The sequence below is a fragment of the Filicampus tigris genome, chromosome 5 (genome assembly GCF_054856515.1).
Source record: "Filicampus tigris isolate MCC_2025a chromosome 5, RoL_Ftig_1.0, whole genome shotgun sequence".
In the NCBI taxonomy this organism is placed as follows: domain Eukaryota; kingdom Metazoa; phylum Chordata; class Actinopteri; order Syngnathiformes; family Syngnathidae; genus Filicampus; species Filicampus tigris.
The window spans coordinates 11,153,151-11,180,889 of record NC_141221.1 but is presented as its reverse complement, the minus strand read 5'-3'; the positions used below and the strand labels follow the sequence as shown (position 1 = coordinate 11,180,889).

The 27,739-nt window shown below is 40.8% G+C and overlaps 1 protein-coding gene across 13 annotated transcripts in view; it reads right to left on the bottom strand.

The window, feature by feature from the left end:
* Positions 1-27,739, bottom strand: part of trpm3 (transient receptor potential cation channel, subfamily M, member 3) — a 152,949-nt gene that overhangs the window by 27,063 nt on the left and 98,147 nt on the right. For 8 of the 13 annotated variants that reach the window (XM_086030201.1, XM_086030202.1, XM_086030199.1 and 5 more), the window contains 8 exons: positions 27,055-27,229; positions 25,971-26,094; positions 15,285-15,357; positions 9,385-9,485; positions 8,325-8,459; positions 8,183-8,233; positions 3,559-3,699; positions 2,036-2,065 (listed from right to left, as the gene is read on the bottom strand). In XM_086030201.1, coding sequence (XP_085886327.1) covers positions 2,036-2,065; positions 3,559-3,699; positions 8,183-8,233; positions 8,325-8,459; positions 9,385-9,485; positions 15,285-15,357; positions 25,971-26,094; positions 27,055-27,229 — 830 coding nt within the window. Of the gene's footprint in view, positions 1-2,035; positions 2,066-3,558; positions 3,700-3,833; positions 3,870-8,182; positions 8,234-8,324; positions 8,460-9,384; positions 9,486-15,284; positions 15,358-25,970; positions 26,095-27,054; positions 27,230-27,739 lie in introns of all 13 variants that reach the window. The other 5 variants (XM_086030205.1, XM_086030208.1, XM_086030210.1 and 2 more) reach the window with 2 other exon arrangements.

The window sequence follows — 27,739 nt, the reverse complement described above, 5'->3', positions numbered from 1 at the left end:
GATTAAGTACAGACTGATGTGTTGTTTTGGGTTCTTTTGAAAAGAAAAGACCATCTCTTCTGTGATACCATGGGTCCATCTTTAACTGTCTGCACAACACTTTTTTCTTTTCATGTGTGTTCCCTGCATTAACATTGGACTCACAGGCATAGTCTGCCCTCTTTAGTCATTCAACACATGTAATACCATGGATTACGCCACAGGACGCCCCTATTCACTGACGAGGAAAAAGATGGATAGGAATTTTGTTCTGTTAACTAACTGTTAACATTTAGTACATACCTTATCCCTTTTCCTGAGAAGTAAGTTCTTGTCTGGGACATCTCTTGAGTGTAAAAAAAATCTCCCCAAACCGTCATTCGTGCCCTTGCCAGACTTTCATTCTCCTCCTAAAATAACATTGCGTTATTTTGCAATAATTCTTTTTATTGCAAAATAACACAATAAAAACTGAAAACTTATTTCATTATAACGCAAAAGTTTTGCAACAAAATGCAATAGCATTGCGTTATAAAGCAATCTTAAATATTCCCGTGATGTCCCTTGGCAGTATCCATAGTCTGGTGACCGACGGTTGTTGTGTTGGCAGCTAAATGCTATCATGGTCGACACTGAAACTGTTATAAACAATTCAATCCACTCACGATACTCCCAGCCGGTAAGTTAATGTGAATAAGAAATTAGCCGGCTAATGAGCTTTAAACGTGAATTATGAATTATGAAACCTCTGCCGTTAGCATCGCTCCCACGGCGTCATGCCAGGACGCTTTTTTTTTCACGGTCGAAACACGATTATTTTTATGAAAAAGGACGGAGGGATGAGGACGGAAGGGTGCCCAGGTTGCGCACGGAGGATGGACCGGCAAAATAGGGTAAAGTGTCCATCTTTGCTAATTAGAGCCTAACACAGCAGCAGGTCATCATGGAGGTATGAACTTCAAATAATTTCATGTGCGTAAAGATTAAGGTTTGATTGCAAATATATAAAGGCTAGGTGTTGCGCTCCAGATGCTTTGAAACAAAAACAGGGCAACAAATATGCCCGTACCACCGCTAAGTCAGCCGAGATAAATCTATTGGAGTCAACCTGTAATAGCTACAAAGGTAACATTTGTTGGTTTTGCATTCATTACTAACAAGGAAACATTTACAGGCACACGTGAAGAAAGGCAGAAAATAGACAAAAAGGTCATGCATGTTGTTGTTGTTTTGACACGATTCACAGAAAACTGCAGCTACTTCACAGTGCGGAATCACACATGGGGTCGGTCATTGCTCATTCAGTTCAGTGCAACTGTGAGCTCAGACCAACGTGTTCTCACAAGAATTTAGTAGAAAGTTGCACAAAATGGTGAACTGATCTGCTCTAACCATTTCGGGATGCTGGAAGCTCAAGGACTAAACTGTCAATATCATAAATTAGCTGTAGCGGATATTTGTTTTTACATGACCAAGCAACGTGTCGCGAAACCTAACCCCGGCATTTTCTGATTTCATAGTAACTACTTTTACTTTTCTTTAACCTTATCTAGGGCAGGTGTGGGAAAAGCATAGCCCGGGGACACATACAGCACACACCATATTTTAATGTGGCCCAACAACCATTTACTCAGGTGCACTTTGTGGGCAATCCTGTTTCTTCTTTTTGTCTTCTGGCGTTTCTCTTCTTTTAACACAGGCTGCTCTTGTTTTTGCAACATGCAAACAATAACACAATAAGCCAAAGTGCAACTTGAGCGGCAAATTTGGTACAGTATTTTTGTACAATTCGAAAGAAGTTCAGGACATTTGAATCAACTAAGCACGGCGTATTACTTTTTGTATAAAATCCTACTAAAAACTCTTGTGAGAAGAGGTTCCTCAGACATGTACAATATTGGGACACACATATTCAAACAGTCTGGAGCCATGAAACAGTGATGATTCTTTTTGAAAAAAGAAGAAAATTGACTGACTGCGAGACAAAACACAGACCAGCACGTATTTGGAAGAGGAGGGCGGGCAGTGAAGGTATGACCATGATGGGAACACTCACCTCCATCCCCAGCAGTTTCAAGGCTTTGGGCTAAAAAAGCAACAAGAACATGAGCAGACTCAACAACACCTTTTGGGATGTATTTTCATGGAGCAATGTGTTGCTGGTGAAAAGACAGTTATGCTACGTGTACAGCTACAACCTCTCTGGTTGTATTAAAGCAGAGTGGTGGATTTAGTTTAGTGAACCGTGTATCTACTAAAAACAAGGCCATGTTTGCATTATGCATTCATGAGCTATCATCCCAGTTGGTAAAAATAGGCACCGTTTCCTTAGGGGATTTTGATATCTGCATCTATTTAAAGGCTTTGTTCTTTGTTAACGTGTTTATGTGCTCGCATGCATTTGCGTGAGCGTGTGATTGTGATCACAGGTTTTGCTCATCTACAAAACGGCAAAGGACTGACTCCCTCTGCCTCCCCATCAAAATGTCTTTGCAATATCTCCATCTTCCTCCATCAAGCTGCTTTTGTTGCTTCCATTGGAGACATGCAAACAGACAGGCATATGGAAGCTAACACACACACACACACACACGCGCGCACGCACGCACGCACGCGCAAGTACAAGGTGCATCAGGATGCAAAATGATGGCATTTGAGACACTGTGATATTTCTTTTTTCATAACAACCTTGTATAAGGTAAGAAGCTGAATAAGGGGATTAAACAGGACACACAGTGCTCTTTATGAAGGTGTGCGCAGAGTGGCAAAAAAAAAAAAAAAAGCCAAACCATACAGTGTATAAGACCAATAATGACTCCTTTGCTAAGTGGTTTCTAATGGCTCAGTGAAATGAGTGGTACTGGCTGCATCGACAACACTTACATTATCAATCTGAGTTCAACGACACATGCAGTTGAAACAGCATCAATATAAAACATCAGTATGTAATACTTTGACCTTAATTAACCTTGCATCAAAATCACATCTTCAAAATCGTGTGGCTGGGCCACTTACTTGCATCTCTGTCGTTACCCTTGGCGACAACAGATCGCAGATTTCTTGGCGCTAAAATATCAGTGCACGGACTGGACAACTTTCAGGTTGCTTGAGAATGAGTATTAGCGTCAACGATAAAACTCGCGATCCAAAGTTCCACGTTAAAAAGATCAGATCATGCTTATTTTAAAAGATGTCACATTTTTGTGTTCATCTACCCGCATTCAAATGAATGGAAATACCATTAATCAACACAATGAAAATCACTAATATGACTTCTACTGCCTGCGTAATTATGAGTTGAAGTTGCCATGCACTTGCTGGCCATTCAGGCAAGTCACAAGTAGCATTTAAATGCTCATGCTAATTTGCCCTGAAGTGCATACTGTAGTCCCTACTTTGAATATTAGAATGAAAATATAAAGTACCCACATCATCTATCATGTACTTATCAGGGTTTATTTGCTCATGGTACATTTTACTCTGACTGTAATCATTGATGTGAATGATTCATGTAGTTCCAAAAAAAAAAAAAAATGCTTAAAAATGAATGTTGAAAGAACATGAGATGAATTTGCTTACCCTTTTGGGTCCAAAAAGGTTGTGGTACAGAGTCCTGAATCTCTTCCTAGTGTAGTTACAACGGTAAGCTCCGCCCATTAGGTATTCAATGACCAATCCGATGTCGATGAGGCTGATGCGGTAGTCTGGGGGCAGGTTTCCCTACAAAAGTGCACATCGTTAATGGGCGACAACTTCTTGGCAAGGCAAGTAAAGTACACACTCAATGCAACAACAACAAAAATCCACATCAAACTGAGTTTGGCTATGAAAGAAAACGTGATTATTGGATTCACCTTGAAGTAGATCCAACTGAACCCTGGATATTCTCGCTTGGAAAGAACACACAGTGTCAGTGAGTAGAACGCACGATAAGCACGAGCAGGGGGGAATGAGAAACACAGAGCACGACGGACAAGAACTCTCTTCCAGCGCTTGGCACAAAATTGTTTTCTCAACAAGTCTGTGTTCAACATTGGAAGAAGAGCGAATATTTGGACTTGTCTCTCAAGGGTTGAGACATAGACAAGCTCTCGACATGTCTGACCTTAAACGAAAATTCCAAAGCCATGAATATGTGACGGCGCAGAATGGTTTTAAGGGAGCATGTTTGATTTCTGAGGGTAATTACAAAAGATGGATAATTTGCTTTTAAGGACTTCATGAGAAGAAAGAAAGAAAAAAGTTAGCCTGGCTGGAAGAGAGGGCTAATATGGAGAGAGACAGACTATCAGGGGGTCAGTAACTAAAAGGAAGTACGATGAGTGACTCTATGAAGATAATAAGTCTGCCCTCGACATAAACCCTTAAAGCTGCAGTCAGTCATCATCATGGAACACTTCTCCTAATAGTATGTCCACTTAGGTAAGCGGGGTATAAACGTAGCAATAATCAGGCACAATTTGAGGATTGTCTACTTGTGCCGATCCAGGCCAAGCAACAGACGGATTACGGAAGGGTTTTTTTTCCCTCTCAAATCTGTTCAGAAAAGTCTCATGTATGTTCGTCTTCTTGAGTACACCGCCACATACTAGTGTTGAACGACTAAAGATTTTGGGTAGTTGACGATAATGTGATTAACGTCAAGTCAATTAATCGATGATGTCGTTGATTACGTATTTTTACAGCAAGTACAGTGGTGCCCAAACGTTTTTATGCCGCAGACTGCTCTCATAAAAAGACATTTTTACAGAGTGGTAAAGAGGCAATTATAAAAAAAAAAACAGATTAAAAATACAACTTGCCTTTACACTAAAAATAGATGTCACAATTTGTGGGACCCCTACACATGTCTTTCTCTAGCTAGCCGGTCTCATCCTGTGTTCAATAGCATATCTTGTTGTAACATGCGACATCGTAGGGAAAATGTATCATTTTTCTGTTTCAGCTCCTATTTCACTGGGACTTTTATTGTATTTGAGAATAGTTTTGCTTGTAGCGCGGTAAAGCCGCATGCCATACTGCGGCAAGTGTTACGAAACAATGTCATAAAGCAGGACAAGTGTCGTGATGTTGATGCGTGCGTCAATGTGATCTGAATAAAGATGTAGTGAACGCACAGTTGTTGTCCGTGCACTATTGGACATAAAACTTTGCCGACAAAGATGGCCGCTGCCCTCATTACTTACTCTGCAGTCCCGCTGATATGAATGTTTCAAGACTAGAGGCGATTAAAATAGCCAACGCTATCGATGGTAATAACATTTCCCATCCACAAGCAGCCTCGTACTCTCGTACGCTCTCGTACTCTGAGACCTGCGCAGACGCATGAATGTGTTGCCCTGTTGGCTGGGCGGCTCCACAGAGCTTTCAAGTCCAACCACAGCAGCAGTGAGTAAGGAGAAAGGCCACTGTAAATTGGCGATTGGACGACAACGCCAAAAATGCATGATTAGCGATTAGTCGTGTTCAAATTTTAAACGTTGACGGGGAATACTAAAGTCAACTTGTCAACTAATCAGTTGAGCCCCTAACACACGCTACGTGATTTTTCCTGATGATGAAGATGTTCAAAATTGGTATGTATTTACTCCATTTTATACACCTGATGTTGGTCATGGTCCTCTATTTATCATAGTGGCTAGTGGACACTCCTTGGTTATTTTTGACCTGTATTGAATAAATCCATTTCCAAAACTTGCTATCAAACGCTTTGCTAATTTTCTCCTCCTTCTGTCCCCCCCCCCCAATTCTTTTTCAGGTCTGTGCCGAATGGCTGGGAAGCGTTTACTCTGCAGTGCATAGAACACCACTTTATCTTTCAAATCTACCATAAACTTCACTTTTACAAATGCCATATCTGCTGAGAAGGCAGTGGCATGTTATGGTAATTGCACCTTTTAAATTGCTTGTCTACTAATAGTTGGGTATGTGGAGTACCTACATCGAGTGAGAATTAAACAACCAGGTAAATCTGCTTTTTTTTGAAAATGTATACAGCATATGAGTAAGTCGCTCTGCACTTCTGCACTAATTTAAATAATAAGACCAATCCCTCACTTAGATTCCACCAAGATCCTCAGCTTCTTCCAAGTTACACTGCTAGAACCACCAAGTTTTGTTGGTTGCACAGAAAAATAGTGTTTGCTTCTGAAAAACTCCACATTCTTAATTTCTCGATGAAGTTATAGGCCGTTTGTGTTTGGCAGCTTGGTGCTCCCACCACAAGGGAAAAATGGAATCTGTCTTCAGTGTACTATAATTCTTGATCCTGGGGTATTTTAACAAAAGAATGGGACAGACACCAGGCTACTGTAAATATTTCACCTTCAAGAAAAATAATCTCAACAGGCAATCATTAAAACATATCAATAAACTGGATCATGCCATGTAAATAATTGTCTAAGGATTAGTAGATCAATTTTTGTTGACTCGCTTTAGCTCAGAAAACCAACAAGTCAAACAGACAGGTTACTTTCCTATCTGAGATGTGGAAGCTCACTGACAACCGGCGCGAACCGCCCTTTGTTCATTTACTCCTCAGGAAGGTCCATTTCTGCTTGAGCAGCTGCAGCCCACAAAGCCAATCTGTGTGTTTCTAACTGAGCTTTCTCACCGTGTAATGATTGGAGCACATTACACCCGAGAGCAACCTTCAGCAACAGTTAACAGAAGAACACCTGCTTCGGGATCAAAATATCAACAAAAGGCCATGTCTGCCGAGGTGAACAACAACAGCAGCCACAAAGACTCAATATGGGGTTGGCGTTAAAATTTAATTGACATCAGTGAGATGCGGTGTAGTTACACACCGTGGCACACTACAACAACAATAAGAAACATATTGTTAAAATCGGAAAGCACGGGAGGTTATGTATTAATTAATAGTGGTCTTCACTTCAGATTACTTAAAAGTAATGATGTCATTTTCAGTCGACAGAAGTGACAAAATGGCCGCCCACAGAGATGGCTAAAAACGGGTGGATTAAGTCTTATTCCACAAACGCAATATTAATCAGAATGCCTTGTTTCAACTAGTGGCCTTGCAAACAACATATTCTTGAAAAAAATATGTTTGGGTTGACTTCCATTTAAAATGAAAAATAATGGCTTACAGATGATTTTATTTTGGAAAAAATACCCCAGAGTGACTCTCTGTTACTTTTGTCAACCCAGGCTAAACTTGCACTCTACTGAATGCCATTCCAGTTAGCTTGGTCAGGAGTTAATGTTCAATACATTGCGTTTGATCTCATTAGATTTGGCAAGCACACATCATGAAGTGTCTAGAGGGTATTAACTACTCTAAAAGGGATGTCATGCACTTTTTGTGTGTGTAGGTTGGGTCGTTCAAAGCTCTCCACAGCAACTTCAGAGCAGAGTTGTGCTTGAAGATAAAGTTAAAGAAGAAGCGGGTGTGATTGCAGAGTCCAACCTTTTCCGCAGCTCCCAGTGGAGGATGCAGCACTACTGCAATCACTACCACTTCAATTAATGTACCCACGTTAACGCTAAAGATGCTGATGTCGACCCCGCCACTATCTCCCCAATGAGGAGGCTCACTCTAAATTGGCACGGGCGGAATGTAAAGCTCAGATTTTTTTTTTTTTCCATGTTCTAAGTTGTGGACACAACAAAAAAGTATGCAAATGGTGTCAGTTTAGCTTGCAGCAAGTCGATGAAAACATTTCATCATCTTCACAATAAATCAACATGATTGTGATGCAAAGAAACAAATCACAGACGTGGCAGTTATGTGCATTTTCACTTTGAAACACACACGATCCACACAACACGGATAAAAACACAAACCAACACACTGAAGTTATTCCTTCTCAGCCTCACAGCAGTTCCACAGCTGTTTTCTCAAATTCAAAGTCTGCGAATAAAAGACTGTTTAATGCGTGCGGTGTTTGTTTGCAATGGTGCTGTGTGCCTTCGAGAAAGAACAGAGTAAATCGTGAAGGAGTAAAATGGAAGTCGACAGAGGGATGAGAGTCATGCACAGCTCTACACAGCTACAGCAGCCTGCAGCTCCAGCTGAAAGAGAACAGCCAGCCTCTACTTGCGGTTAGGAGCAACTAGGACTAGCGAAACAAAATATACAGTGCAAATCAAAAGAAGCTTCACGTGGTCGTCAATACACAAACATTCCAGCCAACATTCCCAGAGGCTGTGTTTAAAATGACGGTAGTGATGCTCGTACCTTTTTGACATCCCTGACAAGGTGGTAAAGCGTGTTGGACGGCCCGTGCCTCTGCAATGAGAAAGAATGGAAGATGACATACTGCGGTTAGGATGTCTGCTATGGGACATGGCCCACTAAAGACCTCGAGTGATGTTCTCACCGTGTTGTAGAGCTCCTCCAGCCTAGACAATGTGAGGAAACGGTGCATACTGACTCCATTTTCAATCAACAGCTTGACAAAGTCCACCCGGTCCAGAACCAAGGCATCCAACATGGCTTGCTCCAGGGAACCAACCTGAGCAACACCACAGTGAGGAGATGCATCCTGATGTTAGCGCAGCTGCTACATGTATTAGCTACTACGATCACTTACGCTGCTACCTGAAGGTTTGTGCCATTGTTACATCTGAATAGAATGAAACCGTAGTAAAACGACTTACAATGATGACACGTGTCAAGTGTCGGAATTTGAGACATGGCGGTCATTTTGACTCGTGGACGACAGTGAATTTTGGCATGTACGAGCAATTGGTGGATATTTTAAACTGAAACTTGTCCGCCAATCAGAGAACGGGAGACGAAAGGATTGAGGAGAATGTTGGGATGTAATCAAGTCATAACACTTTACTCTAATTGGAAGGTGTTTTTTTGACCAGAGTTTCAAAAGGCCATTTTTTTACCAATGCAAAAAAACTCAGATTTTCAAAATTCTTGGTGCGTTATAGGCCAGGCTCAAAATTTGGACAGACTATCATTTTTTGCAATTCTTGTCACATTGCAAATTACACTGGGTAATCTGGGCACTTAGTGCCAAGTCATCACGGTACTCAACTACTTAAATCATTAACAGGTCTTCACAGATTCGGACATTAAGTGCTGAACTGTAGTAGTTTTATCAATGTCACATTCAACGGTCCATCCATTTTTCTCTTCCAATGAAATAAGAGCAAAAAGAAATAGTGAATGTTTGTCTTTTGTTGTTTGTCAGTTACTCGGCACTGTAAAAACGTTTTCCTCTTTTTCGAACAGTTTCTCTCAGTTCCTTACCAAATTGACTTCAGCGACTTTATGTGGCTGTTTATGCCAATGAGGCTTTCTTTCTTTAATTTGAAAGGTTTCAGTGTGACTGAACTTTTCAGCCAAAAGACCACATGCTATCATTCGAGTTACAGTTTGGGCAGCAAGGGCAAAAACCTTCTTGCGAATATTTTGTTTCTTACAGGCCACTGTTGTCCGTAGATGAAGATCTGACTGCGGGCGATGTCAACTCTGTTCCACGCGAGAGCCAAACTCAACTGGTCAGGAGCTGAAGCGTTGGCACCTGAGGGAGGACATGAATCAGATTCATGCTTGGCTTTAAGCAATGACACTGTGATACTCTGTCCTGCCTAGAACCAGTTATACAACTCTGGAATAGTAGTTTGATGCAGAGCCGTTGGTTCTTTTATTAGTTTTGAGACAGGAGGTTCTGTCTTGATGTAAGTGGCTTGTTGGTTACTTTTCGTCATTTGATCCGCAACAATTGAATCGAGGCAACTGGAATTTTCGTTTGTTGAAGACATTTCAACTGAGCCTGAAGATACAGAAGCAAGAGGCGAAAAAAGGCGGTCCCCTAAGTAGCTGTTTCGACTGTGGAAGGATTTACTCAACACAACAAACCAATGTATTTCAAACCCACTAACACACACCCTCAAACAAATATTGGTTCAGCTTCAGGACTATATCCCAAGAACTAAACTCATCACTGTTATCTATACAGCGGAGTGTAGAGAGGAGCGCCCTGGCCCTACATTGGGGAAAACAAGCAGCCTTTAAAGTGGAAGTCAACACAAACATATTTTTTTCAGGAATATGTTCTATGCAAGCCCACTAGTTGAAACAAGGCATTCTGATAAATATTGCGTTTGTGGAATAAGAGTTAATCCACCCGTTTTTAGCTATCTCTGGGGGCGGCCATTTTGTCACTTCTGTCAACTGAAAATAACAGTCACAGTTACTCAGGGCTCAGGTAACAACCAATCATGGCTCACCTCTTTTCCGAAGCTGAGCCGTGTTTGGTCGTTACCTGAGCTGCCGCATCCGCTTGACTGACCCTGTCACACCATAGCACCACTAAACTCACCACAATTTAACAAAATGGCCCCCCCGTGAGATGGCAAAAAAGGGGTGGATTTTGCTGCTTAACTCATATTCCACAAAAGCAATATTAATCAGAATGACGTGTTTCAACTAGTAGGCCTGCATAGAACATATTTTTGAAAATAAAATATGTTTGAGTTGATTCCCCCCTTTAAACAGGCACTTGGCACAAGATTGGCGAGCGGCTTCTTTGAGTCAACATTGAATGGCATCTTAAGAAGAAGCGACATTCTTTTGAGGACTTCACATCATCTAAATTCTGGATCGGGAGGAACGCTGGTTCAAAAGATGTGTAAAAAGAAGCCATCTGTGTGAAATTTGAAAATAATACGTTGGTTGACGTCGGTACTGAGTGTATGGTATGAATGCGGTGTGCAGAATGTGAGTTGATTATGCATGGAAGTGAAAGAATGTAAGTACTATTATTTATCTTTTATGTTAAATTAAGTCTGGTTTGTCTGGTGCACCTGAATTTTGTGACATGTCTTGCATAATGACAATAAAGAAATGTGAACCTTGAAAAGCCGTTTCTAAACAGAGAAGGAGGGCTGAGGCATCACCAACCGGATAACAATGTCCTGACAGCGCTCCTCGCAGAAATTGTCTCATTACACCATAAAAGTGGCCTTAATGAACTTTTTGCCACCAGGCGTTTGAACGACCGATTGTCATGCAGGACAGTCGTTCATCGGCTGCGCTGGGCAACAACAACAACCCTATTGTGATAACTCCCAGGGGACTTACCCTCTTTGGCATATATATGGAGACGCCACACCTAACATTTAGAATGGAAGACGTCTTTTGCACGGAAGGTAAAACTTTGTTAACAAGCAATAAAAGTTCAGTTGCCCCGATTCACCCCTTGCAAATCAGAATGGCCTGGATGACTGAGAATCTTCACAAATCTATTTTCAGCATTTGATTCACTCTAAAATTAGTAGACATTCCACCCTTGAATCAAAATGGTTCCATCCTCTCATTTTAAAACACATTTACATGAGCACAGATGAACAAATAAGTATCATTTTGATTGATGAACACAGAGTGCGTCACAGTTTTTCCAACACCTGCCATATTAGTTTGTGTTGTTTACATTTGTCTAACCTAGAGATTGCTTTCTCGGGTTTGAATCAGTGGACGGGTTTGTAAACTTAACTAACGATGTGGTTAACAACGATCACACTGACGGATGAAAACCCACTTGCATCATTCGTCAATCTGTCATTTAAAAAAAGGTGTCCCGTCATTCGTCAATCGTCAGCAAAACGGGCCTCCATCAGTGATGGACCAGTCCATCAGTTTGACGGAATGCCCACCTCTTCTAATAACAAAATTAAGTACGGCAAAAGTGAACATTCTACTTAAGAGCCGTAACGAAGTATTTGTATGCGCCGGTAATTTAAGCATTTTCAGTGCCAGACATTTTCAGACACTCTTTTACCCCTACGTTTGAAAATTATTAATATCAATAAATTTGTGGGATTGAATGGCTGGACTGTGAAAAGACAAATAAATATCTCCTTGGCAGCGAATGAGTTGAATCAATATTGAATAATTAACTCTAAAGACATATTTATAGGCGGCATGGTGGTCGACTGGTTAGCACGTCCGCCTCACAGTTCAGAGGTTGTGGGTTCAATCCCGGCCCCGGCCTCCCTGTGTGGAGTTTGCATGTTCTCCCCGTGCCTGCGTGGGTTTTCTCCGGGTACTCCGGTTTCCTCCCACATTCCAAAAACATGCATGGTAAGTTGATTGGACTCTCTAAATTGACCCTAGGTGTGATTGTGAGTACGGATGTTTGCCTTTGTGTGCCCTGCGATTGGCTGGCAACCAATAAGCGGTATCGATAATGGATGGACATATTTATATGTATATGTCTTGTCCTTGGCACCGAATGAGTTAAAAGAAATCAGCCTGCTGTGAATTAAACCATAATAATCTTTTAGTATGTAGACAAGCATATTAAATGAGCCCGGCAGAATAATCACTCTACAAAGTGCTCCTATTTTCAGGCCTGCATTACTGGAGCCTCATGCTGCGATTTCAGATGGAGCCTTACTAATAAGAGCACAACCTGGCTAATAAGCACTTTACTGGAGATTTGTGCGCATTAATGTGCAGGGTGGTCTGGTTTTATTCAAACCATGTGACCTTATAGTGCTTCTCCCGGGAGGCTAAATTGCAGCAAATGATCTTTATGGACCGAATCCTAAGGATATTGACTCCCTCAGACAGTGGACATCAATTATTCCAAAGTCTGCTTTGTTCAACCGCTCCCCTAAATCTCACAACCTCTTGTTTGCTCTGTTCCCACCTCACTCTTAATTCATGTGTTTGTCATGCGGCGGGCGGGAACTTGCTTGCGTCAGTGAGGGATCTAATCCGGCGTATTCAAACGCTGCTGGGCAGGATGTGACAGCGACAGGATTTCACTTTACATTAAAAAGCCTTCACACGTCTTTTATTCACCGTGCGGCAGAGAGAAATGCGCATGTAAAATGACTCTCGAGCGGGTCACCAGGTACACATCTCTTTGCTCTTCCTCTGCATGATTTAATTGAAATTCCTTCTTCCCACTGTCAAAATACCGACGTATAAAGAAACAAAAAACAAAACTAATAGAAATCAGAAAGAAACAGTGATGGAGATAGCACAATGTGTTTGCTCAAAGGCACAAATTGCAGAAGAAATTATGCATCTGGATGATGCTGCAATAATTACGTAAAACATTTCTCTTCCTCCAAAGTCTTTGCGAGTGCGAATGACAATGCAGCAAACTGCTACTGACACGGTTAGAGTCCTATTGTACCATCAGAGCAACCGTGATCAATCCAAGATCCTGAGCCACCAATCGAAAGTATGGATCGTGTGTGTGTGTGTGTGTGCAAGGGAGGGATATGGGAAGATTGGTCTTGGGAAACAATTGAGGCAGGAGAAGAAACAACTGTGGTTCAAATTACCGTCCAACACTAAAATTTCAACCAAGGTCGTACAATTTGGAAAACGACCAAAATCTGGAGAAAAAAATGTGACATGTCGGAAAATAATGTGAGACTTCACTTCAGTGGGTATCTGAAGGATTAATTTCACAAGTGCCCTATGCTCTTTCTTGGGATAGGACCACAGAATCGTACTGGTGATGGTGACGAGGAAAAGTGTGTGGATCACCAAAGAACTGGAAATGGAACTATTGCTACGTAGAATTAGCTTGGAAAACTAAAAGCAGTCCAGAAATTTCTGTCCTGGTTATTCAGTACAATATGGCTAATAAATTAACAATAGTACCGTATTTTCTGGACTATAAGCCGCTACTTTTTTCCTCGGTTTTGAACCATGCGGCTTGTAGTCCGGTGCGCCTATTCTGTGGATTTTTCTTCCACCGCTACGAGCGCTCTAACCGGAATTACAGTACGATAGAGTACAATTGCCATTAACAGGATGTGTCTGCAGGTGCAGGAGTTCAACAGGCGACGGCGCTATGCACTAGGTTATTGCATTAGGTGGTATGTATGTAGTATGAAGTAGAACAATAAAAGGTGGCCATTAGCTGATAAACTGGAGTTGCAGCGGGCAGTGAAATTAAGATAAATACTGTTTATTTTCTCTTTCTGTTCCGTTTAAATCAGCAAAGTTGCTGCCGTGTTAAAAGGCACTGTTAAGAAAGAATCTATTCAGTTACATACATGTACATTTACAGTTCAAAATCGTTCTGTAAATGCAATAAATATCTAATTTTCAACATATATATATATATATATATATATATATATATATATACATATATATATATATATATATATATATATATATATATATATATATATATATATATATATATATATATATATGTATACATATATATATGTATAGGCTTATATATGTTTTTTTCATAATTTTTTTTTAAAAATAGAGTGGGTGCGGCTTGTATAAAGGTGCTGTTTATAGTCCGGAAAGTACGGTAATAGTGGAGAACAGAATGTAAACAGCAAAGCCAAATGGGTTTAGTATTAATGCGAGACAGTAGTGGCAGCTTATTTTTCATGTTAAAAAGTTGCATGAAATAGACTGTACATGACGGTTTAACCCGGTGCCGTACGGGGGAAAAAAATCTGAGGTCAGCAAGCGTCCCAGAAGGCAATACAATATGAAATATCTATTGCAGTGTAATATGAATAATGGAATAAGGCATCCCAATAGATATTCAGACTGCACTGATAAAAACTTCAGGGCTGACCCTGAGTTGTCTTCTTACTAATAGATGTGTCTGTGATTGTCTCAATGTTAGCTGTTTATTTATTCATTTATATATTTATCTTTTACATCAAACATAATATATCTTGAAACAAAACACTTGTTCCAGAGACATACAAGTAGCGCCATAATCCCACATCTTCAATTCCAAGTGAGCTGCACGAGCATGAACACTGTATGACAGGACTCGAGAGTGGGCTGATGGAAAAGTGAGTTTGAGAGGACCAACATGGGATTGCTCTTTATTACGGCGCCTGGTTATGGTTCGATTGGGGGGGTCTGTGCCTGTGTGGTCGAATCCCAGCGGCCCCTACCGATCCCCCATGCATGCAAACCAGCCTATAGTGGCGTTTATTTGCTTCGGCAGACATCAACTCAATAAGCGGCTGGTGAATAAAAATTAAACATCTCTCCAAGGATAGACATGGCTGATTTTATCTGAGGATGGATGAGTCTGTGGGGCCAATACTGAGGATTTACCTGGATGTCTTTGAATATAACAATAATATGAGGCCCTCCCCTTAGGGTGCAAACAAAGGGAACCTCCCGACGTAAAACAAGCATGGCAACATGTATACAAAATGAAAACACACTTGAACGTGCACCCGGTGAAAGCGACGCTTTTTGCAATGACACCACCCAAAGCCTGCATGGCGGATAACAACTTGCATGGAGGGCAACATGCAAGCCACTGTCGATTTATGCTTCAGAACACACACAAACAACCTACCTTTTAGTAGCGCCGTGAGGATAGCAAGGTCAATGTCCTGATGACCCTCGGACCCCATTCGAAAGACTGTTATCTGGGAGGGACGGGGTGACAGAAAATGCGATGAGAAATGGAACTGGTTTCGCTTTTTTTTTTTTTTTTTTTTACACAACAGTCAAATAGAATGTAAGGTATTTCTCTCCCTTTATATTGTCGAGGTAATATTTGACCAAAAAGCCTTGGCATGTCTTGTGGGCATAGGTGCACGTACATGTATGTGCTCATGCGTGGAGGGCACCTTGAGGAAGCCAAGAACGGGTGAAAGCGTGTTCTGAATGCCTGGCGAGTTACTCCTCTAATCCTGCAATCCGAACACCCATCTCCTCCCACCTCCCCTCTTTCCCCGCAGCCCATCTCCCACCCTCTAAATGGCTTCATTTCATCGAGCGCTGGGAATCTGCGAGCTTCCTCTGCTGCTGCGCCGGCCAATGCAGCAGTAATACAGGCTAACTACCCCCCCCCCCCACGCCCCCCCGCTCCGGTGATGTGTGTTTCATACAAACATGACTGTTTAAAAAGTAATCCCATCCTCATAGGTGATTTATGATATCTATTATCTTGGCCCATTAATCATCCGTGCACCATATGCTGATGACATGCGGACTCATCCGTGTGAGAAAAGAGGAGCGAGGCCCGGCGTAATACCTTCGACTTGTGTCACGCAATCACTAATAAGCGTAGCAGTTCAATATGTGCGTGTGTGTCGGATACGCACACACGGCTGTGTAATCAAAAGGTCTTTCTCCAGGTGGAATGAGAGTGCAATGGGATGCGAAGGTATCGATTAGAGGTCTTCATGAGGGGGAACACAGATCACTTGTGCGTAATTGCGTGAAAGCAGAGGCGCGCTACTAAGCGTCCAAAATATTTATTTTTTCACTTTAATATTGTCGTCCTCGTTTTTACAGCACTCGATTGCGGCGCCGTGCCTCGGTGGGTTCCAACTCAATCAAGGAACAACATGTGGAGGTTGTTCAGTGTAGATGTAAGCCCCACAAGCTCCAAATTGAAAAAGACGCTTCAAAAGTAGTATCAAAAGGTTGCAACGCCTGAGGTCACAAGAGATCTTACGGATGTTATTTTGCTTTTTCTTTGGCTTTTGGTGATGGCGATTTTTGCAAGACAACAAATGGTTTGAAGAAGAACTTGAGAGAAGATGAGCACACTACGCCGTCAGAGTTTACATGAAGGAAAGAGACGCAGATGAGCAGAAAGTGTCTCGATACTTTTGTCCAATTGTTGGTTTTGAATGACACTAATGCGTCTCAGTTCTTTTCGCACTTGGGTGACAAGTAAGACTCATGAAAGTAGGGGGGAAATCAAGCTTGTGTGGTCATTAACTCATTCACTGCCAGACATTTTCAGAACTGTCAGGAACTGTCAAAAAGTGAGGAGCACCACCTGTTTGTGATTGTTTTTACATTTTACAAAACAAGATGCAGCTTCACTTTGTACCACTGCCCGCATCCCTCGCTGCCGGCCCCATGGTCCCGCTGCCTATAAATATTTCAAGACTACCGTCGATCGGAAGAGCCAAAGCTAGCGAGGCTGACTTCTATTCTCATCCACACCCATCTTATTTACGTACTCTGCCACAGATTTATGAAGACTTTCCTCTCGTTGGCCGGACATTTCGCTGCTCCGCGGAGAAATTATAGTCCAGAGACCGCAGGAGATAGGCGGGTCGAAATGTCTCTGTAAATTGGCCGATTGGAAGACGAGATGCCAAAAAACACGTGATTAGCGATTGGTCAACTTCAGTCTTTAAAGGCCGATGCAGAACAGTAAAACCGACTCGTCGACTAATCGATTCCACCCCTGGTGTGTAACCCTGCTTAAATGTATCCAATTTGTACCATCCCTGCTCAGTTACAAATTCCCGTATAAATATGCGTTTCTGCTGCCTTTAGGACAAAAGATGAATGAGGTTGTCATTTAAGAAAGACCATGATAAACTGAAGGTCTTCATCTTAGTTCCTGCCCCCTAGACACGCTAACCTTTACCTCGCCTTCTCCCAGCCAACATCTTCATGACCAACACATCTAACCATGAATCTTCCCACGGGCACACCGCCCCTTACCCTTCGCCCCCGTTCCTCCCAGATTCTTCCTCTCTCTTCCCCATTTCCAATCACATGCCCAAGGTGACCCCTGAGGTGTTTGTGCTTCCCCTCATAATAGAGAGCTTCTGCAACAAGGGAACCTGTTCGAAAATGCAAGCTTGCTAATGTAATTTCAAAGACCCCCGTGGAGCAGCAGCATCTGCTACAAGAAAGGCGATGTCGGCTACTCCTTGTCAAAAGTCCACCTTATATGTGTCTAAACTTGCTACACATGAGCACTTTAACTCATTCAAGGCCATTGACGTATTTATTTGTCTTTTCACAGTCCAGCCATTCGATCCCAGGAACTTCTTTATATTTGTTTTCATATTTTTTCAAACGTTATGCTAAAGAGGGTCTGAAAATGTCTGGCAGTGAATGAGTTAATTTGGATTAGCTTCAAAATGGACCCGTGTTGACCGTCTCTGCGAAGGCAAACAATAATATTTGTGAAAACGTGACGATTATCGTGACGTTGCATAAGACGTTGGCATTTTGTGCGGCACCTCATCGCACTTGTGCTCATCACAATAAATGGTGAGTTTTACGATTTATAATTCATTTTTTACACTTGTAGAGGGTTTATAATGTTACTTTCAAAGTGACCTATTTTCAAATTGACGGTTTTATAATGCCTATGTCTGGACCATGGAACCGATTATTTAATATTGTAACGTCTAATATTATTTCAACATCGTTGTATTATAACATAAAAATAGGTTGTTGTCATTTTGTCATTTCAGGATTCAAAACCCGAACGTGAGAAGTGTGAGGAAGACGTCTTCACCACTGGATGAAAGCGCTGCCAACTATTGTAGTTATTGTTCAATTATAATTGAAAATGATCATTCATGTAATTATCAACAGACTTTCAGATTGCCCAACGTCCTGAAATGGATTGTACTCAACCTTGGAGCTTCCAGTGTAATTGTACTATGATGCTTAGTAATAATTATCACACTGACACATTTCTGTCCATCTTAAGCTTTCGGCAGACCACAATAAAGGGTAAGAGTTGAAATGCGGCGATAATGAAGTGGCGTTGGGAACACGGAGATGAGAGGAAAGAAGAAATAGGAAGTCTGCGTGAGGCAAAGGAAGCAACGAGGAGCAAAGACGGATGTGAGAAGTGTAAAGGCAAAGCAATCTTCCTCTGAGTGGAGGATTCCCTCATCTTCATGCTTGCTAAGCTACATGCTTTGGGGATCAGGCAAAAACTGTCATGCTGCAGTGAGTCAAGCTGATTAGAAAATATGCATCATTTCACTTAAAAGGGATGTAGCATGCTGAATGTGGCACGCACACACATACACACACGCGGACAGCAGTCGACATTTTGGCTCCCAAAGCTTCGGCAGACACCAAATAGTGGCAGTCAGCAAAAACATACCGGGTATAAATTTAAATACGAAATGCTTGTATATGTTTTATATGAAGAAAGTAGCAATTTACAGTTTGACGGCCAAAACGGAGGAGATTGGGAGCTAAGTTTTTCTCCTCATACATTTTTAAACAGATAAACTGCCCACCAGATAATAAACTGTCTCTTCGGCTACTTTATGTTTTTTCCCTCCCTCTCATTCCTCACGAAAGCTCATTGTTCTCGCTCCATTTTCTTATTTTAAAGTCACAGAGTGTCTTCGGCTCCTCTTCTCCTAAGTGACCATTTTGCTCTCCTACTAATTCTTAGTTTCTCTTGTCAAGAAGCCAATGAAACATGGTTGTTCCTGGTGAATATTTCATTTGAATTAAACATATAAGGACTGTTCTTCACTCAATTATTCATGCCGAGATGGGAAATATCAGGGCGCTCAATGATCACCCCCACTTCCTTAACATCACATTTAAGGGCACGGGGAAGAAGACCTGCCTCATGCATAATTAATAAGACTTTTGATTACAAGTCGCACAGGAAAAAAAGCGCATTTAGATCTTTTTGGTGTTTGTTTAATGGCCACGTTAAACTGTTGCACTATTTTGTCAACCAAATGATAAGAAGCACCACTTTTTTTTTTGCATATGCTGTGCGACTGTATGCTCCTAAATATATTGTTTGTTCCAGTCATCCGTAACATGTTTTACATATTTCATATTAGTGGGGATTAGTCTCTAAAGCTGGAGTGTTATTATACACTAGCTTGTAACAGTGGCTGCGATGGGCCGCACCTCTCCCCCGATGGCAGCTGTGATAGGCTGCGGTTCACCCTTGACCCTGATGAGAACATGCACTTAAGGGATGGATGGTAACAATGGATAACTATTGCCACAAAGAGAGAGAAAATAAAGGGCAAATAATTTGAGAGGCTGCTGGCGTTAAGAGATCGTCCCATTCACTGACTGCATCCGTGTATTTTGATGACAGAGACTCTCCATACTTTGCTTTCTAGCCACAGGAACACATGAAATTACAACTATAGTTGAGGATTATTGTATTACACAATATTTATATACTGTATTAGTACAGCTAAAAAGCACCGCGGCAGTACTTAAAACCTTTAAATGTATTTTTATCTTTTGGGTCAAAGCATATGTGCACTTTTAACTAGCTCATAAATTTGCAACATTGTCAAGGCATTCATCGGCGATTAAAATTTCAGTCGGCCACTCATGAAAATGAGTTGCTGACTCGGGGATACTGCGCAACAGTTCAGTCGGCTTCAGCCGCGTCGCAAGAAACAACAATTTGATCTTTTTTTTTTTTTTTTTTTTTTTTTTTTTTTTTAGTGCCATAGGTCATCTCAACAAAACAAGTAAAGGACCTGAATTTTTCATAATCGTCATTTTTTTTATTTTTTATTAATGCTGCAGTAACTCGCCAGCCAGTGTCATTGATAACTCCTGACAGAAAAAGTAGCATCACAGTGGAATAGACTAGGGCTTGTTTTTCAGGTTTATTTAGTCAATCTGGAACATAAACAGCCTTGAGTTTGACAACAAAGAGACACTGGAGAAATGTATAAAGTGCAAAGTGCCTTCCTGGATAATTCAACATGTCAGAGAAAATCACACAAGAAACATACAGTGGATGGAAATATTTTTCAAGGTTTCCTACTTGTATCACTCTTCAAGTCACACACACACACAACACTAAGGGACAGAAAAATAAATGACTGAGCATCACATCTCTCATAAAAACGGTTATTGTCTTACACTTGAGTTCACAGCTGGTGTGGAAGTGCTTGTAACACGACTTTTGTGACCATGACCTGTTGTTTCACGCAGGTTTGATGATTTGATCCACATGCTATACTGTCCTCAGTTTGGTCCAGTTGCTCTCTCGCTGGATTTACACTACATGGTTCAAGTGACAACTCTTATTTTTGCTCTCGAGTGGCTTAATTTGGAGATGCGGCGTAAAAAAAAAAAAGAAAAAAAGAAAGACATGAAATTAGATATCTTCTGATCGGAATCAGGCCATTTCCAAATGTGGATAAAAAACAGACATCTGCTAATGTAAGTACAAAACAGCATAAATGGAGAGCTCGGTTCTACTCTGCCAATGTGCTTGATAATGTGGCGTAAATATGCCCCATTAGAGGTGTGTACATCATTAAAGGAGGGAAAAGAATTTGTGGAGCAATATGTGGGTTACCCCTATTTAAGTCCATCTGTGAAAGAGTCTTCTCAGTCCAAATAAATGGTTTGTAATATTTATTATTTGTATTATTTATCCATTATTGTTTACAGGGTTGACACTTCCTGTTGTTGACAAGCTTATTTACACGCAATTTGGGCGTCTTTGCATGTGGGTTGTTTCAATGTTTTCCATCATAGCCATAACAGATAAGGGTCACTTAAAACGCATATCATCGTTGTCATGTGAAAAACACTTTTGTCCATTTTTTTTCAATTTTCTTATTTTTACGTAAATGGTGTCACAGACATCGCATTAATGTGAAAATTAAATAATTTTCCAAAATTGGACATATGTGTTTTTCACAGGACAGCGATGATATGGAAATGTGAGGTAAAAAAAAAAAAAAATTAAAAAATGGGGTATTAAATGAGAATTACCACTGTTCTCAGTTTGTTTCACTTCCTAAGTATTCCCATTCACTCACGTTTTTTGATTTTCTGTGCTGTCCACATTACATGAGTGTATTCAGTTTAGGGCTGTAGATATCAAATACAGTATTCCACCAATAACCTCATCAATAAATCAAACAATCAGACCAAATTTCATTTTGCATGATTAAACAACAATACACAACACACAATACAATAACAAATTTCATGTAAGGTAAGTTTCATGTTCTACATTGTAGTGTATGTGACTTTGAGTTTGTGTGGCTTTGAATAGTGGGGCCTGCCTGGCCTGGTGAGTGACGTGTGCCTCAGTGAATAAAAGTGCAGTTGTTGGCTCAGGTTAGCGGCTCGCTCTAAACTGGCAAACTGTTAGCTAGTTAACCTGTTCAGTGACTTGGTATCAGTGGTGGGCTATATATCTGCTTTAATTACATTGGTTTGTTTTGCTCCCTAAAGTGATTATAAATGCATCAATAGGTGTGTCTATCCTTCACCACTTGCGGGGGTATTGCATTATGTTCTAGCAGTGGTAGGCTAATGGCTAATTATATAAATGTATTCGCCTATTTAAAATAGGCTAATTAAGTTAGCTAATGATGTTGACATTACCATGCGTCAGCGCTCGTAGACATGCTGCTGTGTAGCTTAATTCTGCTTTGCGGTTGAATTATTTGCACTTTATCTTCTTTTTTTTCTGTGTGTGTGCGTGAAATGATCCAAGACCTGTCACAACAATCGAGGTGACATCGCTCTCTCTTCTCTTATTGAACAGAGTTTAGTCGACACATTGTAGCTAATTGGTCTACTTGTTGTCAACAAGTGTCTTGTTTGTGTCTTTTTGTGTGATTTGTGTCATGTCCACTTGGGCACAGCACCTAAATGGGGGAGGCAAAGAAGTACGATGCAAGCAAAGTGCCAACGGCTTTCTGGCTCTGAGACAAACCGGAATCCATTTAGGCTTTTTGAGACATGGTACATGAATAAGAATTGCAGCATATGTCCTGTGAGACAAGTCTGACTTTTTAAACAAGCCAATCCAGGGAGAGGATTGTGTAATTTAACACATTTTCAGCAACACATCCAGTACCATCAACATTTTCTGCCCAATTTTCATGCCCAGTGCAAGTCTAGTGCAAATTGCAGTCTAACTGTGCACATGGGTGGAGTTTTCTTTGTCTTGTATTTTCGTAGCTGAGCACATAAGGGGTGTTTGTGCCATTGTGAGAGTGAACGTAGCAGACTTAATTCCTAGCCAATGAAAGCGACTCTACTCATTCTTGTTAAATTCAGCGCAGCAGAGGCGCACGCAATCTGACATTGCAGAAGCAGAAACTGACTTGCTGGAGCCCATGCAGAAGATAGAAGCGCAAAAAATAAGTTTATGAGGAACTGCAAGCAGACCTCCACTTGCGGAAGATCACTGGTCTGTTAAGTGAGCACGTACACTACGATCGTCCGTGTCTTGTTTTTTAAAAAAATAAATATAATAAAGGTGATGATAATGATACATTCAATGAATTGATTTCTACACAAATGCAGCAGGTTCGATGTATGCTATTGTCATATTTTTGAATGAAAAATGATGACATCCACACGCAGAATTTGTCAGCCTTCACCTCGATCAAATTCACCAAAATCACGTTACACCGCATGTGCCACAACTTAGACCTAGTTTTACCTGGTCTAAAGCCTTGCTACCTTTCTATCGCCATGTTGTCAGGCGCACCGTTTTAAAGAAAACACCCTCAGTCCGCCGGAACGCCTAGCATGGTGTACTTTCCCATTTTTGATCGTACACTTTAATGGAAGGGAGGGAAAAAGAACATGAATAATATACAGTAACTGCCGATTCACTGCAGTCTGTAATCTTGTGTCATTATTACGTGACGTCATTACGACAGTGCTAATTGTTGTGTAAGTTCACAGCAGCAGCATCAAATTATCTGGGCTCCACAGCTGCTCCTGTTGAATGATTCACATGCTATTGTTCTGCTCTGCTGTATTGTGCTGAGAAGCTCCATCAGTCGGCTGCAAGAAGCCCGCCGAGGATGCCGTCAATCCTCTTACATGGCCTACGAGTGAGCGTGATGACGGGCTTCCAACCTTCTGCTTTGCATGTGCCTTTCAAATACAACAGATTCAATACGGTGCAATTTAACTACAACACATAGTTGAGTAATTAATTGGAAGATGAGGATTAGGTGCTTATACGTGCAACTAATTCCAGCTGTATTGGCAAACTTACACCCGTGGCTAGCGCTGATTGATTCGAGACATATTACAGAATAAAGTGGAAGTAGTCCATACCTGTTTTCTGCAATGCTTTTATGCATTGACATGTTGTGTTTGAGTGTAAATATCAGTCCTATGCATTTCATGTCCTGCAGTTGTGCTAACGGAATATGTCAAATACCTGTCGTGAATGTAATGAGACAGCTTGATTTCCCTTGCTGTTGCACTGATAATGTTCCACAAAAACACACAAGTGATGCACACACAAACACACCGAGCACACGCGGCACATTCCCACGCTTGCCATTAAACGTCATTACTGTATTAAGAGTTTGGTTTTATGTGACTGACAGTGCTCCAAAGGGACTGGGATCACTCTCCAAGAGAGATGAATGTGTGTGGCAAGTGCGATCGACAAGATGTGTGTCTCACCTTGAACTTTGTATAAACTTTCACTGTGCAGTTCATATGAGCTCAAATATTAATACCAGGGATGAAATATACACAGAATACTCATTTAGCTACAGCTGCACTGGTGTCAAGATGCTCTGTTTTCATTGACACTGTCAGAAATGTATGAATTACTTATTATAAGCCACTGTAATATTATACACAGTTTGACAATTGTGCTTAAAATATAGGGGGGGGGGGGGATGTACTTAATGACAGCAATGATAATGTAATTAAAAAAAAGTATCTAAATAAAAGTTTAAAAACAAAAAGTTCTTCAAGTGGATCAATGCAAATGTATTGCATAGAAAAGTTAAATACAACTGAACTGTATTTTGGCAGTAATCTTTTTAGCATACCACTAGAGGGAGCCCCTATGCCTATTAGTGGTACTACCATCACACTGAAAATCACTCTACAAATGTACAGAATATCCACAAAGTTTCCTTACAATTCAGAACATTTATTAGCGAGCAATTAATGGGATCACGTCCGGGATGGGCAACTGGCGGCCAACACTCGGAGTAGCCCCTCAATTGATTTTAGAATATTACTAATATGGTTGCTCTACCGATTTAGTGCTGAGTTGTATTAATACTGCTCACCACTGGATGGCATACATCACACGGTTCTGCACCTGGCACTCAATCTCTAGAAGAGAAGAAGACCAATTTCCTGAAGGACACTTGAAAACACCACGGTGAAACGCTTAGGAATGTTTTTCTTAGCCTTAGCTTGAAGTCTCACTGCATAGCCAGGGGGATGCACACAAGTGACGGTTTCATGTCCACGTGCCAAATTAATTTAACCCAACAATTGAGACACACTTGTGACCAACTACGGGTAACAAAAACACTTAAACAATAGCAATTCACATCCTTACTATGGAAAAAAGTTCAGTACGGGATGCCGCAATGCATGCTGGGATGAGAGGAGTGGCTGATCTCAACAAAGATATACAAACAACAGCGTTTTGTTTTTTTCTTCTTCACAAGAGTTGAACGTTCATTTAAAGTGCATAACAAGTTGTTGAAAACGCCGATTGTGACTTGGACAATGGCTGATGTGATGGTTGGAAAATGGACTCACCATGCAGGGGAGACGCACAAATTTTGTTTGGCTCCTGCCCAATACTGCAGTGTATCATACAAGTGAGTGAGTCTGTCGATTCATTTTGGGATATTGAATGACATGCAGGACGAACAAAGTATAAAATTAAGATCTTTAAGTGATTTAATTATTGTAAAAAAAGAATTGTTGTTTAGCAGTTTTGTGCCATCTTTGAATTGTCACTTTTATGCATGAGAGCCCTTTGCACTGAGGGAGGAAAAAAAAAAAAAAGAAAATCACAGTACATGGTTATTTTGTGTTTGCTTCAAACTGTTGAGTCGTTCTTGGGAACTTGAGTCATATGACTCGTGACTTGCTCACCAAAACGTTGGGAACGACTTGACTTGGGTCTTGATACCCAAGCGACTCGACATGACTCTTGACACTTGAAAAGCATTGACTTGACAAGTCATAATCTGTATTTTAACAGTTTGCCTTTGCTCAGGCCTTAGAGGTAAGGTAACCAAAATATTACAAATAATCCGTGATATGCTCCAACTCGATGAGTAACCATATTGTGTACAAAGGAATGTTATTTTTCCAAAGGCTGCATTTGCAGTGTTGTTGGCCTGTGAATATAAACACAGATGATGGAGTGATTTAATAAAAGTAGATCTCCTCTCTTAAATTTTAGGGATTCTTTACTCTGTCGGAACTATAAAGCTTCCGAGCGTCTTTTGTGTTGATGTCAAATAAATATGTTTGTGTGTCTGGTCAAGCCACTCACCAGCTCCTTCTTTTTCATGCACTCCATGAGAATGATGAACAGATGTTGGGCCTGTGTGCGGCTATAGGTGAAGGTTTTCTGGATGGTCACCAGCAACTGGTCTCTCAGAGACTCGTTAATTATGCTGGAAAAAAAAGAAGCCAAGAGGAGCAGGATAAATGAAAAAGAAACAAAAGAAAGAGGAGAGGAAGCGTGTGAGGAGGGAGAAGGAGTTGAATTCGATTTGTTGTCCGTAAGTGAAACCAAGGTTAACTGGGACTCTCAGCACTGCGATGCCTGAGAGTCTCTTGCCAAATGAGCTTCATCTTTAACTGGACACTCAGTGAGAAACTATAAAAGCGATTATGCAAACAGCGTCTCATGAGAAACATATTGCATTATCAAAGCAATGGATCAGCATGTTTTCTTGCTACAATTTTAATTTGCCCCAATTGTTTTCATTCCAATAACCCGTTTTCCTTAAAGGCATTCATTTACACTGTTGTCATTACACATACTCAATGGAACGCCAAATGGGGGATACAGTGTGCACAGTCTAATGAGATTCAAAAACATTACGAAAAAAAAACAAAAATGGAAAAAAAAAAAATCGGTGCAATATTTCTATTGTTGTTGCTAAACGGTATTTGTAATTCACCTGTAGTCAGAGTTGCTTGTATAGTGGTACCTCAATTTAGTGACCCGACTTTCAAAATACAAGCTGTCGATCGGCTGATTTTTTTTTTTGTCTTGAGTTGTGGGCAAACATTTTAGTTACCAGCACTTCATGATGACAGCAAACTTCACAACAAGTGGCAGATTGTAAACGATTCTCCGCCCCACCCCCCAAATTGCCAAGTGCTTGTTTTCAAACTGTTACAGTTGAAGTTTACTGTAAAACTAAACATAAAACAAACATTTTGTACTTAACCCCACCACATAACTTTACATAGTTTTACAAATGTCAGCTAGTTAGCTAACGAAATGTACAGTCTATGTACTAAGCCTAAATACAAATGCCCCTTGTGTCTATTTGCCAAAGTCATAAAATAGTACATCCATATGGTAGTGCTTTTGATCCAAACGTGATTATATAAGCGCATACCCTCCCTCCTCGGAGTATTTGTGACCAAATGCCAAGATGTCAGACGCTCTGCCGCTGCCGTCACACACCACTACAGGGACTGGGGGGGTATCCCTGAGGTACTCCAGCACGATGGAGATCACATTAGGGCCTCCTTCCACTATGAGAGCCACCACTGGTACGCCCTGTCCAATACCTGGACACAAACAAAGACAGGGAGGAGAAAAAACAAATGAGGAAATGAAAGTCAATTTGGAATTCTCTGTAAAATCGGCAAAGCATTAAAATATGAATTCAGGGCATTCGTTTTGATTTTAGTTTGGCTTTCGTGGCTTCTTTTGTGACAGTTTGACACTGTGACACAAAAAGCTTCTTTTGTGACAGTTTGACACTGTGACACAAAAGAAGAACTGAGAAATAGAACAACTCTAAACTTGACAGAAAATTCTCAGAGGGATTTTTATGATGAATTTTACACAGAATATTTTAATCTCAAATTTTACTCAGTTTACTGGGACCAAACATAGTCTTTTTAGAATAAAACGTACTCTAGGAAATTTACAGTGTAGGACAAACCCCAATGAATTTAATTGTTCTTTTAGGGGGGCTGCCAAATGTGAAAAGTTAATGTGATAAAGCCACAGATTTGTTTGCATTATTGTTGTAATCTCATTTTTGGATTTATTTTTTTTAACTTGTCATAGTG